The sequence below is a fragment of the Salarias fasciatus genome, chromosome 23, assembly GCF_902148845.1.
Source record: "Salarias fasciatus chromosome 23, fSalaFa1.1, whole genome shotgun sequence".
Taxonomy (NCBI): domain Eukaryota; kingdom Metazoa; phylum Chordata; class Actinopteri; order Blenniiformes; family Blenniidae; genus Salarias; species Salarias fasciatus.
Genome location: NC_043766.1, coordinates 6,503,228 through 6,521,458, shown reverse-complemented (window position 1 = coordinate 6,521,458; position 18,231 = coordinate 6,503,228). Strand labels below are relative to the sequence as shown.

At 40.5% G+C, this 18,231-nt stretch overlaps 1 protein-coding gene across 1 annotated transcript in view; it reads left to right on the top strand.

The window, feature by feature from the left end:
• The window catches only part of LOC115381448 (ephrin type-B receptor 1-like), a 102,966-nt gene extending 85,262 nt beyond the window's left edge, over nucleotides 1-17,704 (top strand). The window contains exons 14-20 of the mRNA XM_030082823.1: nucleotides 2,782-3,029; nucleotides 5,456-5,523; nucleotides 6,157-6,304; nucleotides 10,082-10,231; nucleotides 15,344-15,540; nucleotides 15,644-15,802; nucleotides 17,575-17,704. Of these exons, the coding sequence (XP_029938683.1) occupies nucleotides 2,782-3,029; nucleotides 5,456-5,523; nucleotides 6,157-6,304; nucleotides 10,082-10,231; nucleotides 15,344-15,540; nucleotides 15,644-15,802; nucleotides 17,575-17,686 (1,082 nt within the window). The 3' untranslated portion in view covers nucleotides 17,687-17,704. The remainder of the gene's footprint in view (nucleotides 1-2,781; nucleotides 3,030-5,455; nucleotides 5,524-6,156; nucleotides 6,305-10,081; nucleotides 10,232-15,343; nucleotides 15,541-15,643; nucleotides 15,803-17,574) is intronic.
• Nucleotides 17,705-18,231: the final 527 nt, after the last annotated feature.

Sequence of the window (18,231 nt, the reverse complement as noted above, 5' to 3'; positions counted from 1 at the left end):
TGGCTCAGGTGTGCAGAGGAGGCAGAAAAAAAACTGAGGGGGTGAGGAAGAGGAGGGCAGATAATTACCTGCAAATCACTAAAACTAAAAATGCTCTAATGCTGCACACTCTGTGATGTCCTCTATTAAAAAAAAAACAAAAAAAACAAACAAGCAACATGACTTGAATTGTTGCTTAATTTTGAGACAATTCCAGCTTTGTCACTGTCTACTTATCCTTTCTTCATCCCGCTCCTCTGTTCCATCATTTTGAATCCTTTATCTTTTCTGTCTTTCATTTTAACTGCATACTCTTCATCTCCTCTGCCTTTTCTCATTCTCACTCAGCTTCTCTTTCTTTTCTTGCCCTCCACTCGTCTCGCGCTTCTGCCGGTTTACAGCGGTGACAGTAGATATTTTTTAATGAGCAGTGAGATGTGGAGCAGAGATCACAGTGAGACAGGACGGCATGGCCTGTCATCAAATTCCCATCAGTCATCCATTATTCACTCACCCATTTTTATCTCTGGGATGAGGACTTTTATTTTGGAGTGATTTTCAATTTTCATGTTCCCAAGAAGCTTCTAGCTGCATTTGTTTTGACAAAAGACATCGGCATTGAAGGCGTCACTATCAGTTAATTCTCTCGAAATTAGGGCCGACTCGATTAATCTCACGATGTCCATTAGGAAAACACTGACTTAAGACCTTCAGATGATCAGCAATATTAAACATTGTGCATTTCATGCAGTTTGGCCCATATAGTTTATTAATATTTTTCTTTTAGCTGTAGCTGTTTCTTCACTGAAGAATTTCAGTCATGACTCAAAAAGTAAAATATTCTCTCGGAAGTGTTCAACCTGCAGCTCTGGAGCCACATGTGACTCTTTAGCCTCGCTGTAGTGACTCCCTGAGGCTTTCTCAGAATTATATATAAATCAGCGCTTTGTTATTTTTCATTGTTTCCTTGTTTTCATATTTTCATTGATTTCATGTACACATCAGTAATATTCTTAAAGGCTCTTATGTGTAAAAACAGATTTAAAAAAAGGAAAACAACTCATTTAAAAAAGAAAAACAGTCTAAATCACAAGAGGGAAAAATTGCTGAAACAGCTTCAAATACTAACTTATAATTTGGGAAAATGTGCAAAGCTCTAATAAAAAGAGCTAAAGCAGCTAAATGGTATAAATGGTACAAACCAAATAGTGTAAACATTTCTGATGGAGGATGAAACTCCTCAATTTGCTGCTAAATTCTAATTGAAAGTTCATAAATGGGACGTAAGATACACTTTCTGCACATATTTCAAAACTATAAGAATCTTTCTAAGCTGCATTAGCCTGAATTTAGCGATTAGACATGTTTTGCAACCCCAGTTTTATTTGATTTGGTGCTCAGTGACAATGTCGGCTCTTTTGCTCATGAAGGCTGCAGACCACCGGATCAGATGATAGAAAGAAGAAACTGTGTTCACAGGGAAGAAACCTTCACCATCAGTAGTCGGACATAAAAACCATGTACTGATTGGGGTTAGAGGATTCAAATGAGTGGCAAAAAGTCAATAGAGCCCTTGAGGAATCATCAGTATCATTGATTATTGACATTAATACAGAGATTAAAAATGTCAGTATACATGTTGCATACATGCAGCTGTTGGCAGTGAAACTGGCTTTGAAGCAATTTGTCTTCTTTCCCCTTTCATGTGAACAGTATAATTCAACACTATCAATCCCTTCGAGGAAGGGCTTCATGAGAAGTCTGTTATTGTCATTTTTTTAAATAACACTGCCTTCCCTCGCTCTCTGTGATGGCTCGCCACCTTCCAGTGTGGCTGAAGGAAAACCAGTGATAAACGCCTTTGATTTTGCAGTAGATAAGTGAGCCCTGATGTCTTTAGAGATACTGGAGGACCTTTTTAAAAATATTCATCAGATTTCATCCTGGAGACGAGAAAACAAAAGCAGTGAGCCTGATATTCTGACTTATTCAAAATACGGGTGCTGTCCACTCAGAAAAGAATAATTTTCCAGTGTGCTTCAGGCGCATTAGAAACAGAGCAAAAGTTTTAGCTTCACCTCGACTCAAACTGAACGTTTCATTTTCAACAGTTCCTATTAAATTGATGATCAAATCAATTGGCAGTCTATATACCTGACAGTGTCATAAAATGCAGTTTTCATGTCCAAACTTCTTATTTGTCCATGAGATCGACAGGATGCATTTATTTACCCAGCAGATTGCATTTGAGGCGTGTTGTCACGAAGCTAAGTATCCGAGCAATAATAATGGCGATGCCCCTTTTATCTTGTTTGCCACCTCCGCAACACAACCTTTTCCCACCCCTGAGAGCAGTTATTGAGAGGATCCAATTTTTGTTGTTCTTTCACTCTGGAAAAAAAAACAAAAAATGTGCCCTTGAGCAAAGCCCTCGACCTCAATCTGCTCCAGCGGAGCTGCTCAGAGACCATCAGTATGAGACGGAGCATGCAGACAGCAGCTCCCAGCACTCAGCGAGTGTGTTTGTGTGTTTAATGCACCCTGTCCCTCACACTGCGCCCCGACTCATCTGCTGCAAACAACCAATGCGCTCTTTCTTCTTCATTCATGTTTAATGATGAAAAATAACCGGATTTAGGTTCAGTTGCTTCCGATTTCTCAGTTCCACCCCTTTCACATCACAAATGAGATTAAAATTCAATGTCTTTTTTGGGTCCTTTTTGGTTTTGTAATCATTTCTGAAAGGACACTGATATAAGTAGCATAAAAAAAATTTCATCCAGATTTTCTGCTTTCTCTCAGGTGAGTTTGGGGAAGTGTATAAAGGTCGTCTGAAGCCTGTCGGGAAGAAGGAAATTCCAGTAGCCATCAAGACTCTGAAGGTGGGGTACTCCGAGAGGCAGAGGAGGGACTTCCTGTCTGAGGCGTCAATCATGGGCCAGTTCGACCAGCCCAACATCATCAGACTGGAGGGTGTGGTCACCAAGAGCAGACCCACCATGATCATCACAGAGTTCATGGAGAATGGAGCGCTTGACTCATTCCTCAGGGTAAATAACACACATGCAAGTAACATGTTACTTTTTGATCCGCATGCAAACAGTTGAATACTTTGTTTCTTTCTGTCCTGCTCACAAAAAGTGTTTAGAAACTTCATCAGAGCTGTGCAACCTTCATTCCCATTAACATGTAACCCTGAGAATGAAATGCATTAACAGTCCTGACGGATTGTTTCCTGTTATAAAAGGCATCTGCTGCTGTCTGCATGCTTGTAGTTTATCTCAGCAGAACTTAGTGAGCGAACCAGACATTAGACTGAGTCTCATACTGATGACAGCTCAGCTACTGGGCCACAGCAAGACTAAAACAATACAGCAGTAGACAAATATCAACTAAGATGATACTCAGGCAACAGGTTTTTTTTTTGGTTTTTTTTCCAAAACTTTAAAAGGTGTGATTAATAACAAATCAAATAACTTTCAGTAACAGCTCCATACAGCAGAAGAGATAACTAATTGAAGGTTGTAGTTTTTAGAGGAGCAGACTTTTTATTTTACCATAATGCTTCCATGGTTATATACCCAAACAGAGAGAAGAATTAGCTTTTTTTTGTTTTGGGTGAAAGACGCACCGTGACAGAACCGACCTCCCGCTCCTCCTCCTCTCTCCTCTTTCCTTCCTGTGCTCTTTCCTCCTCATCCTGCCAGCCTGTCAGTCTGTCCGTCTCTTTGATCCTGCCCTCCTTTTGAGGCGTCTCTAAAAACAGAAAGGAAAACTCTTTGATGCTTGGTTCTCACAGCATGACCCCTTTTGACTCAGAAATCGTCCAGTGACTCATGCTTGCACACAAACTCACAAACACAATGATCGATCTTACTGGTGCAGCTGTCCTAGCGTGACCATCTTGCGGGCACAAGACCCAGAGGATCAATGCGGCATGCGTGTGTTTGTGTATACCTGGAAGAACTTTTTTCTTTTTTTTTTTTTTTTGCCTGCAGAGGATTAGACTAGAGGAGCATCAAAGGCTCTGTTTGATGCGCAAAGTGAATTAAAAGACACGCGCACACACACACACACACACACACACACACACACACACACACACACACACACACACACCTTTGAGTGCAGCTATATCAGCAGGGAGATGTCAGTGATGTCTAGAAGAGACAGAGACAGTCTGGTCCAAAAGAGAAATAGTGAAGTATTTTGACCTATTTGGAAAATGTCTCATCAAAAAGCAAGACTTGAGGTGTTAAAAAGAAAATCATTTAATATGAATTATCCTTGCTTTCATGTGATAATATAAGATATGAACCATGATGGTCCAGGTATATTTGCTCATGTTTGAGAGAGAGAAACTTGAATAATTAGTAAATTAATTAAATGGTGCATTATTTTCTTTTTAAAGTCAAGCTATGACCATTTAGCACTGCTTCCCTGGACATCATCAACATCAGAAGCACAAACACTGACGATAATCCCAGAGGACTTCCTGCAGGTTGCAGGCTGCAAAAACTGAAGGAAAAGTGGCCTTTGGTCCTTATTTTTTAGGGGATTTGGGCTGTTTATGGATGTTCATTTTCAGGCCATATTTCTTGGATGTAGAGTAGTCCTTGAGTTCTTCTAGAACTCAGCCTTAAAAATGAATATGAGAAGTAGATTTTGTGTTTCTACGCTGGTTTATTGAAAATATGGTCAAAGAAGTCTGATTTGTGCCAGCTGTTTTCGGATGAGTGAGAATGTACACAAAATCTATTCAGCAAATGAATATTGTGCAACAAACTATTCAGACTAGTGACCAACCAACTTTTACACACAATTGGATCAATACCAGCTCACACCCCTGAAAAAAAGTCAAGGAAATTATCATGAAACGTCAGTTAGCCTTTTTAATTCCTCCCTTTCCACAGAAGTTCTGTTTTAGTTCATGTGTATGAGAACAAGATGACTTTAATGTAATCAGCATCTTGCTCGTTAGATTAGGTGGGTGTAATTTGACCCCAGCCTCATGCGTCTGCTGGCCGGATTTAGACTATAAAGATGGATGAGAAGTCAGCTTCTAAAAACCTGCTCCAGTCTGAGCCTTCACATCAGTCTGGGCTTTGGGGTTTTTCAGACATGCAGTTAAGTTCATTATTTCATGCTGTGGTTTTGCTTAATGTTAATTTTATTGAAGGAAAAAAAAAAAAACATGTGGTCCCCTCAAATATTTTCAACAACAATGGGTATATAATTTGAAGAAAGGATTTTATTCATGCCAAAGTAGATGCTCAGTCTTAATTTCTTTTCATGCATTGATGTATTTTTTTTTTTCCTTTGGGCAACATAAATCTCAAACAAACATTGAGTTTTTTATTGAAGTTGTATGTGAAATATTGACACTTTCAGCTGCAAGACTTCTTTTCATCCAGTGAAAAAGTCTGATTGTTGGAAAATAAAAAAAAATATTCTGTCACCCTTTGTGGTTTTACAGCAAAATGATGGACAGTTCCCAGTGATCCAGCTGGTTGGTATGCTGAGGGGCATCGCATCTGGAATGAGGTGCTGAGACACACACGTCCACACTGACACCTCCACCACAGAAACCCCTTTTATTGTGCAGATGAAATGAAACTTTTTCAAATCCCTCAGCAATTGTTAAGAGAAGTTTGATTTCTTTGTGACAATATTGGATATTTTTCGTACTGAGATTTCGTGTGTTGATACCCAACACTGTCAGCTTGTGTGTATCAGCAGCGCGAGATAATGCCGCCTCCCGCAAGTCACACAGGAACAAACACAAACTCTCCCACATTTTTGCATATTCATACCAGGTCTTTATTCAAGTTAATGGTACCACAACTTGTCTGCATGGCAGATTTAAGCATTGCTTTCACACACCCGCTCACACACTTACACAAAGAAGATCCCTATCTGTGTTTTATTGGAGGATGTGTTAACACAAAAGCATGTGCATATACACAAACACTAAATCCCATTCCTGTTTTATCAGAGCAGCTGGCACCGATAACACACACACACACACACTCACACACAAACACACAGACACACTCGCACACACACACACACACACACACAAGTAAACACTCTAAATCCCATTACCTTTTTATAGCAGCCTCGGTGGCTGGCAACAGATAACACACCTTCACACAATAAATCCTGCTGATGTTACAGGTACCTGGCGGAGATGAGTTATGTTCACCGGGACCTGGCAGCTCGAAACATCTTAGTTAACAGTAACTTGGTGTGTAAGGTGTCTGACTTCGGCCTATCTCGATATCTGGAGGAGGACACCTCTGACCCCACCTACACCAGCTCACTGGTAAGGAAACACAAATGCAAACACTTCAGAGGATTTACTGATGCTGCAGCCTGCAGCCTGGAAACTGATACACGCTGAAAGCAGATATTCTTAGAACAGGAGTGGAGATAGACACACTCTCAAGAACAGCTTTTTAGAAATGAGAAAATCTGGACAAAATAGTTTTTTTATGGGTTAAAAGAAAAACACATCTGTATTTATTAGAGTTTTTCTCATGCTGGTCTTAAATATCTATTGTTTTTCACTAACAGTTTTATTCTCATTCATAATTTTACACAGTGAAGGCACACTTCACATCAGTCACATCAGAATCATTTTTAAATTTGTGAATTGTCTCTCAAACATTAGTTTAAACATATGTATTGTGATCTGATTATATATCGTTTGTATGTGAATGTCCATCGTATGACTTGAGTGTCCATCCCAGTTTATTGCTACTGAAGCTATTTAAATAGCAGACTGAAGCAGTAAATGTCTCGAGAGACCTTTTAGGTGGAATGGGTCAGCCAAATGTTACCTATTAAAAATGTAACTCACCCTTTAAACTCACACGCAACTCACAGTCTGTTAATATTATGTTGTATATTTTGTCAAAATTTGTAACTTTTCACATTAGAAAATGCATAACAGTAAATTATAGCAGCTCTTGTGAGACATTGGGAAGAAAATGCATTAGAAGAACTTATTCATTTGTTTTTGATTATAATCTTTAAAAAGTCATTTCTGTTTATATACAAAGCTCTGCAGTCTTGGACCTTTTACATATGTTGTTTTGTACAGGAGTTTCTTTTATGATGTTTTCTTCACTCAGTTCAACACAGGGATCAAACGGACTCCAATAACGTTGTTTCTTCTACTTCCTCTCAGCGGCTGTGTAACATGAAGTTTTTCACCAGATTATCAAAATAGATGTTTTTGCAACTTACATGGCTGCAAAAAGCAGCAGTTCTTCTAAAATTTCCGAAGGTTGTCCTATTAGCCGACAATGCTTCCAGAGTGTCGATTGAATGTGGCACTTAACACGTTCACAGTCTGAATGGCTGAAGTCATTAGAGGTGAGACTGCAAGTTGAAAGGAGCTAATGTCTTCATTTACCTTTCAGCATGATCGATACTGAACTGAAATGATTTTAAAAAAGTGTAGGAATTTGCACAGTTTGCCTCGCGGCATTGTGTATACTGTGAACACTGGTGCTGCAGTGTGACTGCACGTTTCTGTGGCTGATTTCAACACAACTGTTGAGCACTGTTAACCACACAGAGGGACAGACACACACCCCCACCGAATCGCTTCAGACGTTTGTTTTCGAACGGTGCGAGTAAACTGAAGCACCCAGAGAAAGGCCATGCATTCACACGGATGCATTTGTCACGTTTGGCACAACGGCCCCCGGTGTGTTTTCGAACAAGTAGAACAGTATGTATTTGCCACACCCTAATGTTAAATTCTTCACATTTAAGGTGAATTGAGGGCAGTTTCTGTACAGCTAATTCAGGGTCTCTCTGTGACTGTTGTCCTGTCTGAAATGAAGAAAATTGCACATTATTACCTTTTGCTAGATCCCCACAGTAAATATTGACTTTACTGCTGCCACATGCATCAATGCACACTGGCCCACTTTGGAGAGGCACTTAGACATCTGCTGCAGGTATTTTAAAAACTCAAATGAATTCTCGTACAAACAGCTGTAAGCAAAAATATGAGTTCAGTTGATGTTTACAAACCCTCTTGTGTAAGAAGAGCGTGTACAAGTTGTGAGCCTCGTGTCAATCTACACAGTGTGCTCATGAAATACCAGCAAAACAACAAAATTCGACTTCATCCCTGCAAAACTTGGGCTTGGTTGGTCGATCTGTGGCACAAACATTTAATGACCTTTTTTATTTGTTGTGGAAATAACATTTGAGTTAACCTCATGGCATCTCAATTTAGGACTAACACAACTACTGGTGCATCTGCATATTTCAGCAACTTCACACAAATGAGCTTAAAATCCATTGCCTCAGCTGTTACCAATGCAAATTGTAATTTAAAAAAATGTATTTTTTTTAATTATAATTTTATTAGTAGTTATTATTATAATTACCCTTAACTGAATGTAATTTGTATGCAAGTGCTTGTGTGTTGTTTGTCGCTCTGTGTTTATCCTGTGACGGACTGGCGACCTGTCCAGTGTTGCACCCTGTCGCCACCCTTAGTTAGCTGCGGTCGGCTTCAGCTCGCCACGACCTTGAACTGTTTGAAGTAATATGAAAGGTGGATGGAAAATGAGCAGTTGGCAGTCAGCCCTCGCCTGCCAGAGGGAAAGGCTTGCTTCAACTTAATACCTGATTGGCCAACACGGTTTTCACTGACTCAGCTTGCATCCCAGGCTAGCTTGGATCACTTATTCCATCAGCTTTCAATCCCACTCAGTGGTGCATCCCTTTGTTCTTGATTTGGGTGCACAAGCACTCTCATACTAGAAAATCAGGCATATATTGAGACGGGCTCTTTTCTTGGGCAGTTCAGGATTAAGGGCAAATGTTTTCAGATTACTAATTTATATGATTTTATCAAACTTCAATCAGTTTTCATGTTGTTGTTTTTTTTTTTTAATTTAAAAAAATGTGCCTTTTGTAAACCTTATGCGGACAGTTATCATTAATGTGTCTTCACTGAAAAAGACAACAGCAGGCAACCATAAATCCATCTAGGTGGAACACATTTATGTTGTGAAACATCTTATTTGCCCGTTTCTGTGTGGGAGATTGAAGTATATCTACTGTCTTTATTTATTTAACCCAGGAGGCTGAAGTCAATCCCAGCTGACGATGGGTGAACATAGGGTGCATCCTGGACACAAAGACAGACACAGCCTCACAAATTCACACCCATGACCAATTAAGCATGTTTGCAGACTGTGGATGGAAGCCTGAGTAACAAAGGAAAACCTACACATGCACAGGGAGAACATGCAAATCCAGCTCATATATTCTCTTTGAAATGTAATATTCCACACTTTTTTATCAAAGCTAGGGGTTGTTGGTAGCTGAAAAAAAAAGTCATGTTAAAGTAAGACAGACAATCAAAGACATGCACAGTAGCTCAGATGGTAGAGCGGGTCGTCTTATAACAGAAAGGTTGGCAGTTCGATCCCCGCTCCCGCAGGCGTAAAACTGTCGTGTCCTTGGGCAAGACACTTCACCCACCTTGCCTAAAGTTGTGAGAGTGAATGGTTGGTGGTGGTCGGAGGGGCCGATGGCGCAGAGTGGCAGCCTCGCTTCCGTCAGTCTGCCCCAGGGCAGCTGTGGCTACAGTAGTAGCTTACCACCACCCAGTATGGAGTGAATGAATAATGCAATGTAAAGCGTCTTTGAGTGTCCAGTAAAGTGCTATATAAAACCAATGCAATATTGTTATTGTTATTATATTACAGCTAGGAAATGCAAACAAAACACTGAAAGACCCTCACCTTGAGTCAGGGCCTCTGTACTGTGGGTCATTACTTCACCAGTACAGCACTGTGCAGCTCTGTTCTGAATATTTCAGCTGAGTATTCAAAACTTTACCTGGTGGGGGAAAAAAGAAATCCTTCCATGTGATGAGATTTACATTCAACTAAACCTACACCTCAATGTCGATTCCTCGCGACGACAGATATGCGGGCTGCCTATGGCCTCCGTTTAGCACCATGTGATGAATGTGTGAGCAGCACCGTCAGGTATAAAACAATGCTAGTTAAATGTGTTCCTCTCAACATTTCTTTATCTAAGTCTTTCATTTCCTGCCACTCAGGGAGGTAAAATCCCGGTGCGGTGGACGGCACCTGAGGCGATCGCCTACAGGAAATTCACCTCGGCCTCAGATGTGTGGAGCTATGGGATCGTCACCTGGGAGGTCATGTCATACGGAGAGAGACCCTACTGGGACATGAGCAACCAAGATGTAAGAGTGTGTGTGGGGGTGTGGGTGTGGGTGTGGGTGGGTGGGGGGCTGTTTGTAAGAAAAATGAAAGTGTTTGACTTCTGATATGTGTCACTACAAAAGATTGTGACTGTAAAAGTGTGTGTGTGTGTGTGTGTGTGTGTGGGGGGGGGGGGGGGGGGGTGCAGGGCTGGCGGTTCACTTGTTTGTTTCCTTTGCTGTCTCTCACAGCAGGGTGTCTGCATGTCTAGGAAAACACACAGAAAATGAGGACATCAATTTAAGTGTCACATAACTGTTTCTTCCCCGAACATCTGAACAGAAAACATCAGGATTGTGTTTTCCAGCTGACTTTTTTCTTCAGGGAATATTTTATTGTGGTGACAACTTTATCCCAATTACCTTCACAGTGTGTTCGATTTGCTGCAGTATCTGCATACCTTAATCTTCCTCTTTGTTTTCATATAACATTGCTTTTATCAGGCCCCTTTAATATCACTTCATTCCATAGTCCTCACCAGTTTTTTTAACACAAGTGTCCAATTTTCTTTTTTTTCTCTATATATTTGAAAAGAAAATCCCCTTTTCTTCTCTCAAAGCTGAATATTCAATTTCCCTGTTTAAACCCGAAGAGGATCAGGTGCACTACATGAAAAAGGAGGTGCCACAAGATTGGATTGCTGACATCTTTATTTTTAGGTTTCTTTTCCCTGAAGAAATATGATACACAGATTATAGTTGGTTTTGGCACTAAAACCTACTTCAAAGGACTGAGCCACTAAATCCACATTTTTGCCTTCTGAAACTATATATCTCCCAGTTTTGACAACGAGGGCGCAAAGAATTTCAGAAGTCCCCTATTTATCCTGAGCTGAAACTTAAAAATAAATTTTGTTGCTCCAGAAAACCTGTCACAGCACCGAGCAGGGACGACTGAGTGGTTTCAGTTGTGTTTATCACCAGGAAAATATGCTTAATCAACATTCCCTTAAGTCTTCTTCAGGAAATATTTAGAGTCACCTCATCTCATTTTTCACAGGAGATGACATTTTTCTCGCCACTCTTCCACTTCAGATCCTGTTAAAGTGGATTTTATGTGGCATTTCCTGCATCAGGTCAGGTGTCTTGCTGTTGAGCAGTCAATCAGTGACAGGATCTCCTTCCAAACATCAGGCAGACACGTATTTTTTTGAGAAATGAAATTTAATCACTCCTTAATTTTGTCCACAGAGCACAGTTTCCTTGTCTACCTTCTACATCACCTTAACCCTCCGCCTTTTTTTCCCGACTTTTCTCTTTATTCCTTGCCTCCCCTCGCTGTCAAGTTTCACCTCCCCCAGCCTCACCCCTCATACCCCCCTCATTGCGTCTGAGCAGCGGAAGCAGCCTATGCAGCAATAATGACAGAGAGTCAGTATAATGACAGAGACAGATTTATAATGGTACAGACTGTGTATAATGATGGGGAAAGTGTGTGTGTTTGTGCACGCGCATAAGCCTGCGCGCGTGTTGCTGCTATAGCTAACGAGGGTCTGCAGGGGCATTAACTATGCATGAAGCTCACACCCTAAACTCACACTTATCGCACACTCCCAGCCAAACCACACACACACCGGCGGAAACATGTGTAAAGGCACACGCGCACACACACATGATTTCAAAGAACATGGTGCAGTGAAATTGTCAGCGGAGCCACTGCAGGTGCTGTGTTCAACATGAATTAATCATGAAAGAAACCTGTGATGTTTCTCTGCTCTCGCTGCTATTTTGATTGACAGCGGTGCTTAGAGTGAATTTATGCGGCACAAAGCCTGAGAAGTGTGTCAGGGTCAAGTAGAGTTCACCCAGCGAGCAGATAAATCCCCAGCACTGCTTTTACAGTTGTAGGAGTGCCACGTTGCCACAGCTCACCGCGAGGTAGGCTTACAGTCAAAGTGACGCAAACTTGTAACACTACATTTAAAGCAGTGTTTCATTGAAGTCTGTGGCCTTTGTGTCTTTTAAATTAAAAGTTGCAATAGCACCAAAGTTAAGTCACAAGCTGTGGAATCTATCTCCCAAACTCCAAAACCATAGTAAAGAGACAGAACTATTGCAGTAGTTACAAGCTTTTATAGGTCAGTGGTCAAATCAAGGTAAAGGCAGGGAAGCCGGGGCAAATTCTCCACACAGGTTGAAATTTCAACCTGATTTGGAAATTATAACAAGAAAAAAGCATTATTTAGTTTGGTTTTAAATGAAAGGTGGAAAAGGTTGTGCATGTGAGCAGGTGAGGATGTGGACCAAAGGTCAAGATAATGAGGATAAACCAGAGAATAGCTGAAGGAATTTCAGGAATAACCAAGAATATTAAGAATTAATGCATGATATCCATCCATTTATTCTCTTTCTTTCCTGCTTTAATATGCATGGATGTATAAATATGTTTTGTATATTGAAGTGATTATAAAATGGAAATTAATACTATTTACTATGATGATTGATGAAGATATTTCTCCTTTAACATTCTCCTTTGTTTGTTACACATTTATTATAATCACAGATACAGTTGCATTACAATGACCCATCATGTGCAGCAAAGGCTTCTATCACTTGCACAGAAATCTAAAAAAAATAATTGCCTACATTTCCTATTCTGCAGATTATTTATCAGTTATTCTTCACACCTAGACTTCATCTATAAGAGGCCTTAGAAGACAAAAAAAAACACACACACACACACACAAAGCATGCCGCTGAATAGGCAAAAACAGCGAGACTTGAGCTTGTGGAAAGAATGTTTAATAAACCCGGTTTTACTCTTCTGTGTATTTTAACTGTGTGGTTTAAAGGCTGTTTTACGCTTATAGCGCAGGAGTATCAGCGACGTCTCAGGGCCTGAGCTGTTGCTTCGCAGAGTCGCTCACTGGTTTCATATTTACTTCACATACGTGTATAACAGCAGCAATGCCTCAGTCAACTCTCAGACACAAGGCTAAATCACAACAAATGATTTCAATTGTCTTCTTGCACACAAAGCACCAGTCCTGCAAGTCATTACACTTATTGTTGAATATCCCAGCTTAATAGGATGCTGCCATGTCGAGGTTGCAGACCCTTTGACCTGAAAGCCACATAAAGTGACTGATCACGATACAAAGGAATGAAGTCCTTCAATATGAGGTGTGAGTTAATGCAAATTATTCTCGAAAGAGCTTGTTTAAATCAATGCAGTGAAGAATTTCTTTCATATTTATACTTCATACATTCAAACCTTCAAAAATCAAGGCAGTCATTATTACTTATATATAGGGATTATTCTGTTTTTCCAAAGCTAAAATAGCCACTGATTGGACCTAACTACAATAAAATGTGAAGGTGCATAAGGGATGACAGTAATTGGAAGCATGGAAAAAGCTGCGGGATTGATTGTACATGTTAAATAGCTGTGCTGAAACGATCAGGGCACATCAGAGTGACATTATGAACGTTACAATAATCATAATTAGAGTCGGGCAGTCATTAGAGAAGTATATTTGCACGTTACTGGCAGGGAGAGCAGACCAATTTCAGATAATGATTACTGAACCTTTTTTTTTTTTTTTTTTAATTTAAGGCGACTAGTTATTCAGTTTGACCCTCTGTGATGTTCAGATTGTACTGGAAGGTATTCAACACATCTGAAAGTTTTCACAAAAAAAACCCCAAAAACCTTGAAAGGTCTTTATCGTTCACAAAACCTGCGCTAGCATAATGAAATCAAACCCTCCTCTGTGTAAAACTACCTGCATCGACATCAGAGGCTGCGGCACGCGCTACTGCAGCTTAGAGATGAATATCTGGATATACGGCGTGGCTGCACGCTGTGTTGAGATGAAGTTCTCACACACAAATTAGATCCTCTCAACTTATCCCTGTTTTTACTTTTCCTGTGGATTTAAATAAAGCTGAACGAGGCAAGAATATTCTGTGGAAATAGGCCTGTCTTATCAGCTGGAATCACTTACGTGCTGTAACAAAGAGGACTCTCCTCTCTGCTCGCCAACAGCGTCCTGCCTGCAGGAAGTTACCTATCAAAACCTGGGAGAAAAGCAGAAAGTGTTACCTGAACAGGAGAACTGGACTTGGCGTTGGATCATAGAGCGAGTTAAAACCCCCGTTCTTTGCAAAATAGTGTGAAAAGGCTGCTTAGACACAAATCCATTATACCAACTCTTTCACTGTCAGCAACACACCAGTAATTTGGTGCTATCATGAAAGTGACTGCAGTTACAGTGACTGACTTTTCTGTGACCTTGTCGCATTGGCTATAACTGAAAATGGTCCGTAAAGTCGCTGTCTGTTTCTATCCAGTCCACGATGTAGTTTCCATAATTGTAGTTAACACTACTCCTAAATAGCTCCCTGCTGCAATCTGCATGTTAATATTTTGTCTCAGTTGTTTGTTTTTTCTTTAATTTCAAATTGTATTTAACATCAAAACATTACTGTGTCCTAAAAAAAAAATAAGCTTAAATTGTTTCTGTTTGCACAAGGTAGATCGATCGCATTAACCCTCAGTTCTAAGGATGATTCAGCTTTTTCTGGGCAAAATCAATCAACAGGTTACATTTTCACTATCAGCATTCGAAGTTTGGAAAATCAAACTCTTTCTTCAGGGAATTTTTTTGGGCTTTAAAAGGTGTTCATTCCATGGGGTGGCTACTAGTAGAGGATGTTCTATTCCAATCACATGTTCGCAGGTTTAATTCCTCTGTCTTCATATCAAAGTGTCCACTGACAGTGTCCCCACTGTCCCCCTTCAATGGAGGGACTGGGCACTTTTTGTGGAAGGTGCCTCCGTTGGTGTGTGTGAGCAGTGTAGGAACATTATACAAATGACGTCCATCTACTGAAATGATTTGAAATCTTGCCCAGAAATGAAAAATGTGGATTTAATTACTGGTGTATTTTGCTGTTTTTTGGTCTTGTCAAATGCTGATTGAAATGTCTGGATTTCACCTTATTGCATATTTGTTGTGTGTAGTTAGATAAGCTATTTTCAGTTAGATTGAAAAACATATAATTTATATTTGTTTTTGTTTTTTTTTCACGGTCTTATTTTCAGTCTTTTGAGTTCACTCTTTTCCCTGTCACTCCTCTGTTGTGCCCCAGGTGATAAATGCCATAGAGCAAGACTTCAGGCTGCCTGCTCCCATGGACTGTCCAGTAGTGCTGCACCAACTAATGCTGGACTGCTGGCAGAAAGACAGGAATGCTCGGCCAAAGTTCCCAGATATTGTCAGCATGTTGGACAAAATGATACGCAACCCTGCATCTCTCAAAGCCGGCACCAACAACATGCCCCCTGGGTCAGCAGAGATACAAATTAATTTGCATATTCAAACACAGCACTGCTCCCGTCTCATCCACTTGTTTCAGTGATACAGTTGTTTTCCTGTCTGGTCTTTGCAGTCCTCCTCATCATCCCTTGTTAGACCGCGGAGCTCCGGACCTGAGCAGGGTCAGCTCGGTGGAAGACTGGCTGGCTGCGCTAAAGATGACCCAGTACAGAGACTCCTTTCTGGGCTCGGGCTTCACCTCTCTGCCCCTTGTCACACAAATCACAGCAGAGTAGGTTTACTTCTTAAATTCTGTTTATGTCTGCATCTCTATGTATGTTTTCATTCTTTCAAGGCATCATTGTGTTAGTTGGACAGCAGCTGGTTGGCTAATTGTGGTCCATATGAACACCTTATGGGTTTCTCCGTGTGTGATTGATTTACATTCGTCCTTTATCCTTCATTATACAGTTGTACAAAACCAGAATTATATTGAAGAAATGTTGCGGTGGGGTCCAATTCAGTTGCTTGGGTCAGAAAATGATGGAAGCTTGACAGCATGGATCCGCTTTGCTTCAGGCTGCAGCTGATGGGGACTTACTGCTGGATAATAGTTTATTAACCCACTTTTGGCGGGTGTAGTACCCATTAACTGTTGTTTAATAATCCCAGACAAGCTAGGTAGTGTTGCTGACCATGTACTTCCCTTTTAGACCACAGTGCAAAATTTTCTAATGGCCACTTTGAAAAGATTGAAATATAATGTCACGCCGCTCCATTTACCTCGGACAGGATTCTTCAACATGACGAGCTCAGTGGACTCCAAAGGCCTCAACAGTCGTAACAAAATCCCACTAGAGTATTTTTCACACGATGGAAGTGCAACCTGCAAAAAATATCATGCAGTTGATCAATAGAAACCAGAAAGTGAGAGTGAGTGTGATTTGTAATAAGTTACTCAGTTCTTGGCTGGTGCTGCTTTCCATATTCTGAAGCTATTGTGATGTCCACTAGAGGTTGCTTCCTTTACCTTTGAGCACAGCACCACTCTCAGAAGTCAATCCCCACAAGGCCACTTACTCCTAACATTGTTGAAGTGTGAAGATAAATTTCACTTAAGGAATGAATCAAATACATTTCAGCAGAGTGTCAGGGTTAAGAAGAGAGAGGTGGTGTATACACCAGTGAACATTAAGACTCAAAGTAGTGACTGAACTGCTACTCTGGGAGAGAAAATGCTGACAAATTCACTAGAACTCATTTTCTTGTTCGTTTTACTCCCTTAACATCATACATTTTACGGTGGTATTCGAACTCATTTTCAAATGTATATCCCCAGTACGTGTTTCCATCTATTATACTTCTCACCTTGCTGCATGCAGTGTGGGGTCATTGGTGTTGCATACATACATTATATATACAATAAAGCAATGTATTGCAAAGGCTCTGTATTGTGACAGTCGGGGCTTCAGAGCAAATTACTCAGGTCAGCGGCATGAATTTAATGAGACAGTCTACAAAAATCTAAGTGTTATAGTGTGCATGTGAAGCATGATTTCTTTTCATGAAGTGGTATAAACTTGCAGGCCTTACTATGTTAATAAACTGTGCATCCATTAAAAATCATCATTATGTCTGTATCTACTGATAACTCGCATCTACTTGTATCGCAACTCGTATCTATTCTCACTTTCAATTCAGCAGTACTGAAACAAAGCAGTCAAAGTCAGACCATATGCGTCTTCACTATGTGCTGATCTTGAATACTAGCGCCTACTTCTATTGATTCAGATGTGGCTCAAGGGTAATATCTAATCCCTACTGGAGTAATATCACACACATTAGCTGTCTGGTTATTCACATTGTTATTTAATTAATCAGTTAATCTATTTAATTTATGTATTTTACCCTGTTGCACCTCATCGCCCAATACAAAGACTGTCTTCTACGAACATGTTTTTGTGTCTCGTACTCATGTTGACAATGCCTTCTCACCATCTTAATAACTCCATAAAGCTTCTTTGTGTTTCCATTAGCTCATCCCGCTATCGTTTGTTTCCACAGAGACCTGCAGAGGATCGGTGTGTCTCTTGCCGGACACCAAAAGAAAATTCTGACCAGCGTCCAATCAATGAGGCACAATGTCGACGACCAGTCTCCTACTGAATCTGTGTAGCCGCCCTCGGGAGTGACGCAGTACAAAACAAGTGACCAGTGTGCAGTCTGTTAGCAAGCAGACTGCCATGGTACAACTTTGGTTTTACCTTCACATGCTCAAGTTTACTGCTTTTGGAAATGTCAAACACTTAACTTGTTTTTAAAAAAATCGCTGAGGCCATTTATGTGTCTGCACGGCCTGATCCGCCCTTCAGTGAGTGAACAGACTTGTCTCATCCCATTTAACTTCTTAAACTGAAATGCCTCACAGAGGAAGTCTAATGTACAGTCGAAACGTGTTACACAAAGTGAAAACAAAAACAAGCAACACTGTGGAGAGGACACTACTCATGTTTGAACAATCATGAAAATGTTTGGGCTTCACTGAAATCTTCAGAGCTTTTTTTGCCAGCTCAAGCAACTGGAAGAAGACATTGAGCTTATGTGAGGATAAACGACACAATCAGACCCCTGTAAAGAAGAAACAGGCATGAAAATAAACACTGGCCTGACGAGAGGTCTCCCAAATTGTTTCTTGAGAAGAAACCCACAGCAGACTTGTTA